Genomic DNA, 15,437 nt, shown 5'->3' with positions numbered 1-15,437 from the left:
GTATTTAGGTAGAGGGGTGTTTGGTTTATGTAGTTCGGGCTATGTATTTAGGTAGAGGGGTGTTTGTTTTATGTGGTTCGGGCTATGTATTTACATAGAGGGGTGTTTGGTTTATGTGGTTCGGGCTATGTATTTACATAGAGGGGTGTTTGGTTTATGTGTTTCGGGCTATGTATTTAGGTAAAGGGGTGTTTGTTTTATGTGGTTCGGGCTATGTATTTACGTAGAGGGGTGTTTGGTTTATGTGGTTCAGGCTATGTATTTAGGTAGAGGGGTGTTTGGTTTATGTGTTTCGGGCTATGTATTTAGGTAGAGGGGTGTTTGGTTTATGTGGTTCGGGCTATGTATTTAGGTAGAGGGGTGTTTGGTTTATGTGGTTCAGGCTATGTATTTAGGTAGAGGGGTGTTTGGTTTATGTGGTCAGGGGTTTGTTAGTCTATGTTCTATGTTAGTGTATTTCTATGTTCTGTCTTGTCTATTGTAGTTCTATGTTTAGTTAATTGGGGTTGGACCTTCAATTGGAGGCAGCTGGTTATCGTTGCCTCTGATTGAAGGTCCTATAATTAGGAGTTTGTTTGTCATGGGGGTTTTGTGGCAGATTGTTGCTGTGTATAGCTTTGTGCCTTACTGGCCTGTTCTTTGTCCTTTAATAAAAGAAGATGAGTGTACATTTTCCCACTGCGTCTTGGTCTAAACCCTACGACACCTGTGACATTTACATTAGGGTGTATTGTTAGATACTACTGCACTGTTGGAACCAGGAACACAAGCATTTCACTACACCCACAATAACATCTGCTAAATATGTGTATGTGACCAATAACATTTTTATTTGATTGTATTTTTGAAAGTGTTACATAATTCTCAATCCGCTTTGCGTCGTGCCTAAAAACAGCACTTAGCCGTGGTACTGTATATTAGCCATATACTGTCACCACTTCCACCGAAGTCATTTCCTCTCCTTGTTCGGCGGTCGGCGTCACCGGTCTTCTAGTCATTGTCGATCCACTTTTTCATTTTCCATTTGTTTTGTCTTGTTTTCTTACACATCTGGTTTCCATTTCCATCATGAATTGTTGTGTATTTAACCCTCTGTTCCCCCCATGTCCTTGTGTGGAATTGTTTGTTTGTAAGTGCTTGTACTCTGTTACTGGTGCGCATCGGGTTTTGTACCCATGTAGGTTCGTTTTGTATTAAACTGCTCCGGCTATTACCTATCTCTGCTCTCCTGCGTCTGACTTCACTGCCACCAGGTCCGCAATCCTTACATATACCACACCTCCTCAGGCCTTATTGCTTATTAGAACACATAAGTGTATTATAAGGCATTATAAAGGTCATTAAAATAATTATAATATGTACTTCATAGAAAGTGTTACCCTTTATATTCTAATAACTCACATTTTAAGATTCATTATTTCATATATTCCATGTTAAGGGCTCTAAGCAAGGAACAAGACTATTTGTCTCCCTCTTGCTGTTGCATGCAGTTCCTCTCTCTCTTCCTGCATTCCTCTAACCCCTCCCTCCCTCCCTCTAACCCCACCCCTCTGGCAGAACCAGGAAGTCCATCCCCCTTCACAAACTGTCTTCTGAGGAAACGAAACTGATCTGAGTCTCTGTGTCGTCTGTCTGTGTGAGAGTGAACAACCGTCCAAATGGCTCAACAGGGAGTTCTGCTGGACCAGGACCAGTTCTGTTGTTCTGTCTGTCTGGATCTACTGAAGGAACCAGTCACCATCCCCTGTGGACACAGTTACTGTAGGAGCTGTATTGAGGGCTGCTGGGATCAGGATGTTCTGAAAGGGGTCTATAGCTGTCCTCAGTGCAGACAGACCTTCAGTCCGAGGCCTACGCTGAGTAAAAATAACATGTTGGCTGAGCTGGTGGAGAAACTGAAGAAGACAGGACTCCAGGCTGCTCCCCCTCCTGCTCTGTGCTATGCTGGACCTAGAGATGTGGCGTGTGATTTCTGCACTGGGACCAGAAAGCAGAAAGCCCTCATGTCCTGTCTGGTGTGTCTGGCCTCTTACTGTGAGACTCACCTCCAATCTCACTACGAATCTCCTGCTTTGAAGAAGCACAAGCTGGTCAAAGCCACCGCACAACTACAGGAGAAGATCTGCTCTCATCATGACAAACTGCTGGAGGTTTACTGTCGTACCGATCAGCAGTGTATCTGTCTGATGTGTACAATGGATGAACATAAAGGCCATGATACAGTGTCAGCTGCAGCAGAGAGGACTGAGAAACAGGTAAGACCAGAACAACTTGTTGGTGACTGTCTGATAAACATAGAATTAAAGATACAGTAGGAACTAAGGCTGTTTGAATATGAGATCATTGAAATGAAATGGATCCTCAGCAGAACAAATATGAACACAAACCTTGAGTATATAGATATGTTAACCCAGATTCTCCAGATGTATCACCATTTTATAATGTCAAACACTATTATCATTCTGAATGCTCTTTTATGAGTCCAAAGTTCAGTCTCAACCTGTTGATACATGTAGTCCTACCATAAAAACTATAATCATTCACATAGCAACAAATAAATATCATTTAGTAAATGGACCATCCATTTTTTAGACCTTCCTCTCTATGGGCCCTATGTCACATTACTATACTATTGATCTACTGGACTAATAAAGCTTGATAGCTCATTGAAGAGTGATTCTCCACAGAGGCAGCTGGGGATGAGTCAGCAGAAGGTCCAGCAGAGATTCCAGGAGAGAGAGAAGGAGCTGAAGGAGCTCCAACAGGCTGTGGAGTCTTTCAAGGTGAGTATTGTTGACCAGAGGAGACACACCATTTCACCTGTCTCCTCCAGTCAGAGAGAGAGAGAGAGAGAGAGGGGCCCCTATCCAATCCCACTGACCCCACTGTTGGGAACAGGTTGTCACTGCTGAGGCAGTGAAGAAAGTAGAGGAGGATGGGTCAAGGCTGAGGGATCCTGAGAGGATCCCTGTGAGTAGTAGATCTGTGACAGCACAGAGGGACAGGCCAACGAGTGATATATGCTTCAGTAAGGTTGGCTTCTTAGTGTTCATAGCAAATGGTTATCAACTTTACCGCAGAAATGGAATGTAAATCACAGAAAAAAACATGTTGTTTTGGTGGCAGCTGCAGAGAAGTATTTGGTCATACTAGATTTGACTTCAGAAGAGTTCCAGGGTGTGTTGAGTGGTGGTGTCCCGTCCTCCCAGGTCGTTGGCCTGGTGCAGGAGCAGATAGGGTCAAAGTAGTGGAATGGGGTAGTGGGTTTTAATGAGTGTAGGGTTAGTTGGCCTGGTGCAGGAGCAGATAGGGTCAAAGTAGTGGAATGGGGTAGTGGGTTTTAATGAGTGTAGGGTTAGATGGCCTGGTGCAGGAGCAGATAGGGTCAAAGTAGTGGAATGGGGTAGTGGGTTTTAATGAGTGTAGGGTTAGTTAGAAGGGTGTTTTTTAGTATTATCATATAATAGTTTATCATCTGGTAAATCTATTAGGAGTGACCTACTATTGGAGGTATTAATGTTATTATGGAGAATTGAGAGAATGGGTCTAGTAGTGAGATTCTGCTGGGTCCCAGCACATTCAGGTGTGGAATGGAATGAAATTGTAGACTAGTTAGCTAAAATAACTTTAAAACAAGATATAATATATATTAATGTTCCACTGGGTAGAGGTGAGGACAAATGTGAGATCAGAGACATTTTGATAGATGTGTGGCAGAAGAGATGGGACTCTGAGCACAAGGGACGGCATTTATATGCCCTCTAAAGAAAGGTCGGTGGACCAAGGTTCAAAGGTCAGATTAGGAAGGAAGAGGTGGTGTTTCCTCGATTGTGTTTAGGACATTGTACATTGAACTGGTCCTTCCATCTGGTTGGCAGCATGTGAATGGTTTGTGTCTGGAGGGTATTGTCAATGAAACGGTGGAGCATGTGTTGTTATATTGTTGTAAGGATGTTGAAGAGAGGGAAAGATTGAAGTGTAGGGTCATTGAGGTTGGATGGGGGGTTGGATGGGGGTTGGAAGGGATTTGGGGGATGGGGGAGGGTCTATTAGAAGTTAGTAGGGATCTTTTTTATTTTCTCAGAAGTACTGAGTTAGGTAGGAGGATTTAGAAATGGTGTAAACCGTGATTGAACACACTCCAGCACAGTAGGAGGCGCCACGCTCCTTTAACGTTGGTTTGAGGACCGCCATTATACCATAGAAGAAGAAGAAGTTGGTAACGTGAGGTTTTGTCGTTCGTGAAGAGTGCAGCTATTCTTTTGCCTATTTTCCAAATGTATTTTGTCATGGTGGGAGGGTTTGTTTATCGGTTTCCGCTGTTTATCGGTTAGAGTTGAGGAGGGAGTAGGGTAGTGTGATGTCCTCAACCGAGTGGAGAAGAAACGCTGTCTCTTCAGGTGCGTTGTGGAGAATGGTGTGGAGGAATTATTGATCCTGGTCGGTGAACAGGTGGGAGAGGAACATATACACTCTGTATCCAGAATGAACAAGGCGGTGGTTGTGGTAATGTAAAAGGTGAGTCTTGTTACCCGGCTAGTTACCAGTATGATTTATGTGAGGGGTTGTGTTGGTGAAGATTTCGACAAGAGTAGTGGTGTCTAATCTGCCTCCGTTTATTACCACCGAACAGATCCGTAAAGAGTTGGTTCGTTTTGCTAAATGTGGAAGTGTTTTTCTGAACGAAATTCAAGGTTAAACAGGGGAGGGGTGGTACACAGGGTTTGTTAGCACAGAGGAGCCCAGTGATATAATATTATATATATATAATATTACTATATGTCCCAGCTGTTTGCTGTGATTTTGAAGTAATTCTCTTCCAGCCCGCGTTAACCTTGTAGGTTTACCTCAGGTAACTTATTATTAACTATCCTTGTAGGTTTACCTCAGGTAACTGATTATTAACTAAACTTGTAGGTTTACCTCAGGTAACTTATTATTAACTATCCTTGTAGGTTTACCTCAGGTAACTTAATATTAACTGTCCTTGTAGGTTTACCTCAGGTAACTTATTATTAACTATCCTTGTAGGTTTACCTCAGGTAACTTAATATTAACTGTCCTTGATGTTTACCTCAGGTAACTTATTATTAACTAGGTTACAGTTACTTGGTGAGGAAGCTCACTGTTCACCTGGTTATAGATTGTAGTTACCTACAGGGATGGTTGGCGCAAAGCCTTCAAATGTTAAACATGTTCTGGTCATGGTTAACTGTATATATATATTTTTTATCTATAAAAAGGTGTACATTCTCAACAAATCGCATGTCCCTGTTCTCTTTTTCAAGATGTGGCCGATTTAAACAGTCAGAAGAAAGAATAAAAATAAATAACCTTTTTTTATTTGTTTCTAAATGGCTGCTGGGTAATATGATAATCGTTGAAATCTGTTGGTTCGTAGACATCAAATAGAGAGAATGCTGCGCAGGTTCACTGAGTTGTAAACCTAATGGATTGGTGGAGATCATTGATTTGTAGCTCTGACTCAGTTGCTACCTCAGATTATGAGCCTATCAAGTGTGGTGAATGAGGTATGTAGTTCCCACAGAAGACCACAGGGAGGAGCAAGAGAGATATTAACCCATACAGTTTATCTCTTTAAATACCCTGAACCTAACAATCAATCTAATGTATTTATGAAGACCTTTTTACATCAGCAGATGTCACAAAGTGCTGTACAGAAACTCTAACCCTACGTATAACCTGTTTTATCCTGAACCCTAATTCTAGGGTAGGGTAGCCTAGAACCCCTTTAGAAACTATTATAGTAATAATATTATGTTAGTAAATACCATTATAGTACTAAATAGGTTCTATTGTTATTTTTTAAATAAAACCTATGTATAGTACTTAGCATTTAACTGTTTTTTGTTATTTAATTATATTTATTATTTAGAGGAGTCTGTCTAAATAATGAAAAGTTAAGTTATTGCCAGACTTTTTAATGAAACCTTTATTTAACCAGGTGGGCCAGTTGAGAACAAGTCCTTTATTTAACCAGGTAGGCTAGTTGAGAACAAGTCCTTTATTTAACCAGGTAGGCCAGTTGAGAACAAGTTCTCATTTACAACTGCGACCTGGCCAAGATAAAGCAAAGCAGTGTGACACAAACAACAACACAGAGTTACACATGGAATAAACAAACGTACAGTCAATAACACAATAGAAAAGTCTATATACAGTTGTGTAAATGAGGTAAGATAAAGGAGGTAAATTAATAAATAGGCCGTGGTGGCGAAATAATTACAATTTAGCAATTAAACACTGGAATGATAGATGTGCAGAAGATGAATTTGCAAGTAGAGATACTATTAACTAACTGCTATCTCTCTGTCCCTCTCTCTCTCTCTGTCCCTCTCTCTCTCTCTGTCCCTCTCTCTCTCTCTGTCCCTCTCTCTCTCTCTGTCTGTCTCTGTCTCTCTGTCTCTCTGTCTCTCTCTCTCTCCTTCCTCTCTCTCTCTCTCTCTCCTTCCTCTCTCTCTCTCTCTCTCTCTCTGTCTCTCTCTTAACAGCGCTCTGCACAGTCAGCAGTGGAGGACAGTGATCAGATCTTTACTGAGCTGATCCGCTCCATTGAGAGAAGGAGCTCTGAGGTGAAGGAGCTGATCAGAGCCCAAGAGAAGGATCAAGTCAGTGAAGCTGAAGGAGTCCTGGAGCAACTGAAGCAGGAGATAGCTGAGCTGAGGAAGAGAAGCACTGAGCTGGAGCAGCTCTCACACACAGAGGATCACATCCATTTCCTCCAGGTAACTAAACTGTCTTGTTACATGTGATATGAAATTAACTATATGTGAAACTATTCATCTCAATCATTATGTTGTCCTCTCTCTCTCTCTCTCTCTCTCTCTCTCTCTCTCTCTCTCTCTCTGTCTCTCTGTCTCTCTCTCTCTCTCTCTCTCTGTCCCCCTCTCTCTCTCTCTCTCTGTCCCCCCCTCTCTCTCTCTCTCTCTCTCTGTCCCTCTCTCTCTGTCCCTCTCTCTCTGTCCCTCTCTCTCTGTCCCTCTCTCTCTGTCCCTCTCTCTCTCTGTCCCTCTCTCTCTCTCTGTCTCTCTCTCTCTGTCCCTCTCTCTGTCCCTCTCTCTCTCTCTCTGTCCCTCTCTCTCTCTCTCTCTGTCCCTCTCTGTGTCCCTCTCTCTCTCTCTCTCTCTCTCTCTGTCCCTCTCTGTGTCCCCCTGTCCCTCTGTCTGTGTCCCTCTGTCTGTGTCCCCCTGTCCCTCTGTCTGTGTCCCCACATCTCTCTGTGTCCCTCTCTCTGGGTCTCTCTGTGTCTCTCTGTCCCTCTGTGTCCCTCTCTCCGTGTCCCTCTCTCTGTGTCCCTCTGTCCCTCTCTCTGTCTCTCTCGGTGTCTCTCTCTCTGTGTCTCTCTGTCCGTGTCTCCCTCTCTCTGTGTCCCTCTGTCCCTCTCTCTCTCTCTCTCTCTCTCTCTCTCTCTCTCTGTCTCTGTCTCTCTCTGTCTCTGTCTCTCTGTCTCTCTCTCTCTCTGTCTCTCTCTCTCTCTCTCTCTCTCTCTCTCTGTCTCTCTGTCTCTGTCTCTCTCTCTCTCTCCAGAGTTATCAGTCTCTCTCCAGTATCAGTGTATCTTCAGACTTACCCAGCATCGTTGTCCGTCCTCTTCAGTACTTTGGAGATGTGAGTAAGACTGTGTCTGAACTGAGAGAGAAACTAGAAGACTTCCTTAAAGGAGAATGGACCAAGATCTCCACTACAGGTGTGTTGAAAACAATCAGAACATCAACTTTAGACCATTGAAAGTTCCCTACTAGTCATATACATGTGGAATATGGTATGATGATAACATTCCCTCTCTCTGTCAATGTGTTTGTGTGTCTGTAGTGAATATAGTGGAGGTTGTTCTGCCTCCAGAGCCCAAGACCAGAGAACAGTTGTTACAATGTGAGTCTCTTTATTGTGAAGTAACTAACAGTCTCTTTTTACTGCCACTCCTAACAATCCCTCTAGAAATATATAGCAATAGTAGATCTAATCAAAGACTGGGTATCTATCTGACTCCTCATATTTCTCTGATTTGATCTCTGCTGTGCTCTAATCAAAGACAGGGTAGATACAGTATCTGACTTAACTTATTGTTCTGACTCCCCTCATTGGTCTCTGCTCTTCTCCCAGATTCCTGTCAGCTCACACTGGACCCAAACACAGCAGGCACACACCTCTCTCTGTCTGAAGGGAACAGAAAGGTGACCTATACAGACCAAGACCAACCATATCCTGACCATCCAGACAGATTCACCAACGAGTACCAGGTTCTGTGTAGAGAGGGTCTGTCTGGACGCTGTTACTGGGAGGTGGAGTGGACTGGGGGGTGGGTTATTACAGCAGTCTCATATAAAGACATCAGCAGAACAGAGACAGATAATAGATTTGGATTCAATAACAAGTCCTGGAGTTTACAGTGCTATAGTGATGGTTATTATTTCAGACACAATGATGTTGAGACTGAAGTATCAGGCCCTCAGTCCTCCAGAGTAGGAGTGTACCTGGATCACAAGGCAGGTACTCTGTCCTTCTACAGTGTCTCTGACACAATGACCCTCCTCCACAGAGTCCAGACCACATTCACTCAGACCCTCTATCCTGGGTTTAGGCTCTATAATAGTACTGCTGAGCTGGTTAAACTGTAGTAGGGTCCACATAGATACTAGTCATGCTGGTGTAGTCTATAGCTGAGCTGGTTAAACTGTAGTAGGGTCCACATAGATACTAGTCATGCTGGTGTAGTCTATAGCTGAGCTGGTTAAACTGTAGTAGGGTCCACATAGATACTAGTCATGCTGGTGTAGTCTATAGCTGAGCTGGTTAAACTGTAGTAGGGTCCACATAGATACTAGTCACGCTGGTGTAGTCTATAGCTGAGCTGGTTAAACTGTAGTAGGGTCCACATAGATACTAGTCATGCTGGTGTAGTCTATAGCTGAGCTGGTTAAACTGTAGTAGGGTCCACATAGATACTAGTCATGCTGGTGTAGTCTATAGCTGAGCTGGTTAAACTGTAGTAGGGTCCACATAGATACTAGTCATGCTGGTGTAGTCTATAGCTGAGCTGGTTAAACTGTAGTAGGGTCCACATAGATACTAGTCATGCTGGTGTAGTCTATAGCTGAGCTGGTTAAACTGTAGTAGGGTCCACATAGATACTAGTCATGCTGGTGTAGTCTATAGCTGAGCTGGTTAAACTGTAGTAGGGTCCACATAGATACTAGTCATGCTGGTGTAGTCTATAGCTGAGCTGGTTAAACTGTAGTAGGGTCCACATAGATACTAGTCATGCTGGTGTAGTCTATAGCTGAGCTGGTTAAACTGTAGTAGGGTCCACATAGATACTAGTCATGCTGGTGTAGTCTATAGCTGAGCTGGTTAAACTGTAGTAGGGTCCACATAGATACTAGTCATGCTGGTGTAGTCTATAGCTGAGCTGGTTAAACTGTAGTAGGGTCCACATAGATACTAGTCATGCTGGTGTAGTCTATAGCTGAGCTGGTTAAACTGTAGTAGGGTCCACATAGATACTAGTCATGCTGGTGTAGTCTATAGCTGAGCTGGTTAAACTGTAGTAGGGTCCACATAGATACTAGTCATGCTGGTGTAGTCTATAGCTGAGCTGGTTAAACTGTAGTAGGGTCCACATAGATACTAGTCATGCTGGTGGTGATGGTCCCCAGATGTGATGATTTATTCTGCTCTGTTTTATGTACGATCCTTATTTTCTGACTGATTTGAATTTGAAGAGATTTAAGGTTTTCATATTTGATAAAATACAATGTCCATTTCCATGAATCATGATGTCTGGTGTTGATGTAACAACAGGTGGTCTTTTTAATCCACTATCCAGAGTCAGGAACAGATGAAGTTAGGTCTGCTACTGTTCAGTGATTAAATATATACTTCTGTGAATATATGAACCATTTCCTTCAAAAAAGAAACTGCTCACATTCTGGAGAGAAACTTTGTAAGGACTGTGTGTGTTTTTTGTGTAAATAGTTTCTGAAAAAAGTGTGTCCAGCTCAAATACTGATTGTTGTTGTAAATGAGCGTTCTAAATGAGCGTTCTAAATGAGCGTTCTAAACGAGGGTTCTAAACGAGGGTTCTAAACGAGGGTTCTAAACGAGGGTTCTAAACGAGGGTTCTAAACGAGGGTTCTAAACGAGCGTTCTAAATGAGCGTTCTAAATGAGCGTTCTAAACGAGGGTTCTAAATGTGTGTTCTAAATTGAGAGGTAGCCTGACTGCCATTAGGTACCGAGATGAGATCCTCAGACCCCTTGTGAGACCATATGCTGGTGTGGTTGGCCCTGGGTTCCTCCTAATGCAAGACAATGCTAGACCTCATGTGGCTGGAGTGTGTCAGCAGTTCCTGCAAGAGGAAGGCATTGATGCTATGGACTGGCCCGCCCGTTCCCCAGACCTGAATCCAATTGAGCACATCTGGGACATCATGTCTCGCTCCATCCACCAACGCCACGTTGCACCACAGACTGTCCAGGAGTTGGCGGATGCTTTAGTCCAGGTCTGGGAGGAGATCCCTCAGGAGACCATCTGCCACCTCATCAGGAGCATGCCCAGGCATTGTAGGGAGGTCATACAGGCACGTGGAGGCCACACACACTACTGAGCCTCATTTTGACTTGTTTTAAGGACATTACATCAAAGTTGGATCCGCCTGTAGTGTGGTTTTCCACTTTAATTTTGAGTGTGACTCCAAATCCAGACCTCCATGGGTTGATAAATTGGATTTCCATTGATTATTTTTGTGTGATTTTGTTGTCAGCACATTCAACTATGTAAAGAAAAAAGTATTTAATAAGATTATTTCTTTCATTCAGATCTAGGATGTGTTGTTTAAGTGTTCCCTTTATTTTTTTGAGCAGTATAAATACTACTTTATTCATCTCAATACCAGTACAATATAAATACTACTTTATTCATCTCAATGCCAGTACAATATAAATACTACTTTATTAATCTCAATGCCAGTACAATATAAATACTACTTTATTCATCTCAATGCCAGTACAATATAAATACTACTTTATTCATCTCAATAACAGAACAATATAAATACTACTTTATTCATCTCAATACCAGTACAATATAAATACTACTTTATTCATCTCAATGCCAGTACAATATAAATACTACTTTATTCATCTCAATAACAGAACAATATAAATACTACTTTATTCATCTCAATGCCAGAACAATATAAATACTACTTTATTCATCTCAATAACAGAACAATATAAATACTACTTTATTCATCTCAATAACAGTAGCCCACCAAGTACAATATAAATACCGATTGTAAATATGGTATTGGAACTGACTCCGTATAAATTACAGTGTCCTACACATTGTAAATATGGTATTGGAACTGACCCCGTATAAATACTGAACAAAAATATTAAATGCAACATGCTACAATTTCAAAGATTTTACTGAGTTACAGTTCATAGAAGGAAATCAGTCATTTAAATAAATAAATTAGGCCCTAATCTATGGATTAGACATGACTGGGAATACAGATATGCATCTGTTGGTCACAGATACCGTTAAAAGTTAGGGGTGTGGATCAGAACCAGTCAGTATCTGGTGTGACCACCATTTGCCTCATGCAGCGCGACACGTCTCCTTCACATAGAGTTGATCAGGCTGCTGATTGTGGCCTGTGGAATGTTGTCCGACTTCCTCTTCAATGGCTGTGTGAAGTTGCTGGATATTGGCGAGAACTGGAACACGCTGTCGTACACGTCTATCCAGAGCATCCCAAACATGCTCAATGAGTGACATGTCTGGTGAGTATGCAGGCCATGGAAGAACTGGGACATTTTCAGCTTCCAGGAATTGTGTACAGATCCTTGTTGACATTATCGTGCTGAAACATGAGGTGATGGAGGAGGAAGAACGGCACGACAACGGGGCCCCAGGATCTCGTCACGGTATCTCTGTGCATTCAAATTGCCATTGATAAAATGCAATTGTGTTCGTTGTCCGTATCTTACCGTACGCAGCAGGTTAGGAGAAAAAACGTATCAGGTTGTGATAATTAAGTTAAGGTTAGGAAAATGGTTAGGGTTAGCTAAAATGCCCCCCCAAAAATATTATATATACTTTTATGTTTCCACACCTCACAAGCTACAGACAACATGGAAAGCGGTAATATGTCTAGATGGGATACAGCTTTTGTCAAATTGACATCTAAGTATATTATATATTTTTGGTGTATTTTAGCTAAACTTAACCATTTTCCTAACCTTAACCTAATTATCATAACCTTTTTCTCCTAACCTGCTACGTACGTTCTCCTAAACTTACTACGAAAAGTTTTTTTTTTTTTTGTTTGTTGACAAAAGCTGTATCCCATCTAGACTCAAAATCACAGTCCTCCCACAATCCTCTCCTTCCATTTTTAATCCCGACATCCACTGCGGTCTCCACCGGACAAGATGGCGGACAGAATAGGTACGTCGGTTGTCTGTAAAAAAATAAAATAAACGTTTACAGGTTTTAATTAATTTTTTTATTAATTAAACTGACATTTTCACTTCAGCATTTACATGCGAAACATTGTATTTTATTACATTTTAAAAAAGCGAGTTAGTTAATAATGTTTCTATGTTGTGTTTTTGAAGGCCGCGGTAAATCCATGGTTACGAGTCAAGTCAAGGACTTTACTGTCATGGTCATTAAAACGGACAAAATACAACTTTAAAAACAGCTTGGGTATATTACAAGGAGGAGAATAAGGGAAAAAAACAAATAGAAATATATATATATATTCCCTGACAGTTTCTCTAAAGGGTTGTAAAAATATTCAACTAATTTTACAGCGTTTTGCGTCCAGACGATATGCTAGGTGGCTAGGTATTTAGCCAGGTAAGTTAGTTAGCTATATGTCTGTATTTGATTTGATATAATGTGGAATAGGTTCTGTTTTTTGTTTTCTCATTTCTTTGGGAATAACCTCTGGCTGTTATGTTTTATATGTTACTGTTAAAATAAAAAGTTAGCTAAGCTAAGCTAGTTAGCCTGCAGGACTAGCCTCTTGCAATGCAGTCGGAGTTAGCAACGTTATGTAGCTTGCTGGCTAATGACAGGCTAACTGGTTATGACAAACAGCCTTGTCTCAACATAACTCCCGTGACTTTGAACTAGCTAACTTTAGCTAACTATCATATATATTTTGATATGCTAGGTGGCTAGGTATGTAGCCATGTTGGAGGCGCTGGAAGATGGCGGCGAGTGTAGACGAGATTTCAGCTTGCTCCGAGTAACCTTAACTTTTATCCCTCTCAAACTTACTTAAATGTAACGGAACTTGGCTTATAGTAAACACAATAGAGAACAACGCTTAGTTGACCGATAATTTGATTCATAACTTTGAGAAATGGAAGGAAAAAATGTGCGAAAGAGCAAAGGGAGGAGAAGGCAGTTGCTAGCTGAGCACTCATACGTTGGAGAAAAACCGCCACCTGACTCAGGAGAAGAAATGGAGGATTCTGGACATTCGGTTGATTCTGACAATGCAGTCAATAGTCCTGCACCCAAAAAGACACATAAAGAATTATCTTTGCGCGAACTACAGATCAACATAATCGATGCTGTAAACGAAAGAGCCGACGGTCTGGAGAAAATGATACGCGAAAACACATCAAAAATAGTTGACCTCAAGACCTCTCTGAATCATGCATACAAGAGTATCGAAGAGCTTAAACTTGCAAACACTGCTACGTCTGAGAAATGCATTGCTCAGGAGAAGACCATCGCAGACATGCAAGAGCGCTTATCGGAAGCAGAGCGATACCGGAGAAGGTGGGGGCTACGGCTTTACGGTGTCCCCGAGAACCAGGATGAGAATGTGAAGCGCTTAGTAAGAGACATCTGTAACCGTGTGGCACCGGACTTTCCCGATGGATATATGGATATGGCTGTGGATGTCGCTCATCGGATTGGGAAGAAACAAGATGCCATCGTCAGCCGATCGATCATCATCCAGTTTGCTTTTCGCACAGCGAGAGATGCAGTTTGGAAGAAAGCAAAGGAAAGCGCCTTTCTGAAAGAAAAAAACTTAGATTCGGGGAGGATTTGACTGTAGCAGACAAGGCAGCAAAGGCAAAATTGTGGCCTCTCGTACAACAGGCCCGAAATCAAGGAAACGGTGGATACTACAGGGGAATCAGAGCTTTTTTTCGCCAACGGTAAAGAAATACGACCGGGGTGATTTGATTTGTTCTGTCGGTAGGTTTACAAGGTAGTTCCTTCCCCACTGCAAACTGAACGTTCTACTTTTGAAACATGGTGTTACTATTTTACAAGTTAAGAATTCTGTTAATACATATATGAAGCAACTTTTTATAGAGAGGGTAAAGTTGAGATTGCATAGGATTTTTCTTTCTATTCTATAGATATGGACTTGAAGTTTATGTCAATCAATGCCAGGGGGATACGTAACATGTTGAAGAGAAAAGCTTTTTTTTTGTTTTGTAAGGACTGCAACGCAGATCTTGTATTCGTTCAAGAAACACATTCATGCAAAGAGGACTATAATTATTGGAAAAATCAGTGGGGCAGTGACATTTTTTTGGCCCACGGGACAAATCATTCAGCTGGGGTTGCAATTTTAGCACACAATTTCAAAGGGAAATTTTTGTTTACTCAAATGGACTCCAATGGACATTGGCTAGTAGCGGTCATCAACCACATGGACAGATTGTCTGTGTTGTGTAATGTATATGGATACTGTTCTAGTCCTCCAAATAACTTACTTCTAGAGGAAATTGAAGAAATTCTTAAAAATCTTCTGAGAAAATACCCATCCAGTCAGATAATAGTTGGTGGAGATTTTAATATGGTTTATTCTAATGAGACTGATAGATTGCCTCATAGGCCTAACATTGGTGTGAACAAGTTGGTGAATTTCTGCCAAAGCCTGGACTTAATTGACATATGGAGAGTAAAAAACCCTGGAGAGATACAATACACATGGAGTAATAGAGATCGTTCCTTACAATCAAGAATTGATTTGTGGGTGATAACCTCTAGTCTTGTGCCCAACACTGTAGAGGTAAAAATACTGCCTGCAGTCCTGACGGATCATAAAGTCATATGGTTGACTGTAAGAATATGCAGTAATGATGGTAAGAAATACTCTGGTGGTTACTGGAAACTAAATAACTCATTGTTATTGCATGATGATTTAAAAAATGTGATTAAGAATCTAATTGCTGTTTACTGGAGTTTAGCTACATCTAATGCAGAATATGGGAAATATTGGGAACTGCTGAAATTTAAAATCCGCTCAGCCTGTATTACTTATGGAAAACGGCTTGCTTTAAGAAGGAGATGTGAGGTAGCTGAACTCTCTAAGACAATTGCCGATATCACAGAGATTGAGCATCTTGATCTTAATGAGAAAGCTAAATTGA

At 41.6% G+C, this 15,437-nt stretch overlaps 1 protein-coding gene across 1 annotated transcript; it reads left to right on the top strand.

Moving 5' to 3' along the window:
* The first annotated feature begins 1,643 nt into the window (after positions 1-1,643).
* Positions 1,644-15,228, top strand: LOC145877273 (tripartite motif-containing protein 16). The gene is made up of 6 exons (XM_082972572.1): positions 1,644-2,255; positions 2,688-2,783; positions 6,513-6,746; positions 7,549-7,708; positions 7,834-7,893; positions 8,125-15,228. The coding sequence occupies exons 1-6, from the start codon at positions 1,659-1,661 to the stop codon at positions 8,637-8,639; spliced, it is 1,662 nt and encodes a 553-aa protein (XP_082828698.1). The 5' UTR covers positions 1,644-1,658; the 3' UTR covers positions 8,640-15,228.
* Positions 15,229-15,437: the final 209 nt, after the last annotated feature.

The sequence above is a fragment of the Salmo salar genome, unplaced genomic scaffold, assembly GCF_965601325.2.
Source record: "Salmo salar unplaced genomic scaffold, fSalSal1 ptg000743l, whole genome shotgun sequence".
NCBI classification, from domain to species: Eukaryota; Metazoa; Chordata; class Actinopteri; order Salmoniformes; family Salmonidae; genus Salmo; species Salmo salar.
This window is presented reverse-complemented; position numbering and strand designations above follow the sequence as displayed.

What these genes read in the sequence shown, in the direction of transcription:
- LOC145877273 (XM_082972572.1), top strand. Translation starts at nt 1,659, where the DNA reads ATGGCTCAACAGGGAGTTCTGCTGGACCAGGACCAGTTCTGTTGTTCT. An exon ending in AGGCTGTGGAGTCTTTCAAG is followed by an intron (nt 2,784 to 6,512) that starts GTGAGTATTGTT and finishes CTCTCTTAACAG; the next exon opens with CGCTCTGCACAGTCAGCAGT. An exon ending in CAGAGAACAGTTGTTACAAT is followed by an intron (nt 7,894 to 8,124) that starts GTGAGTCTCTTT and finishes CTCTTCTCCCAG; the next exon opens with ATTCCTGTCAGCTCACACTG.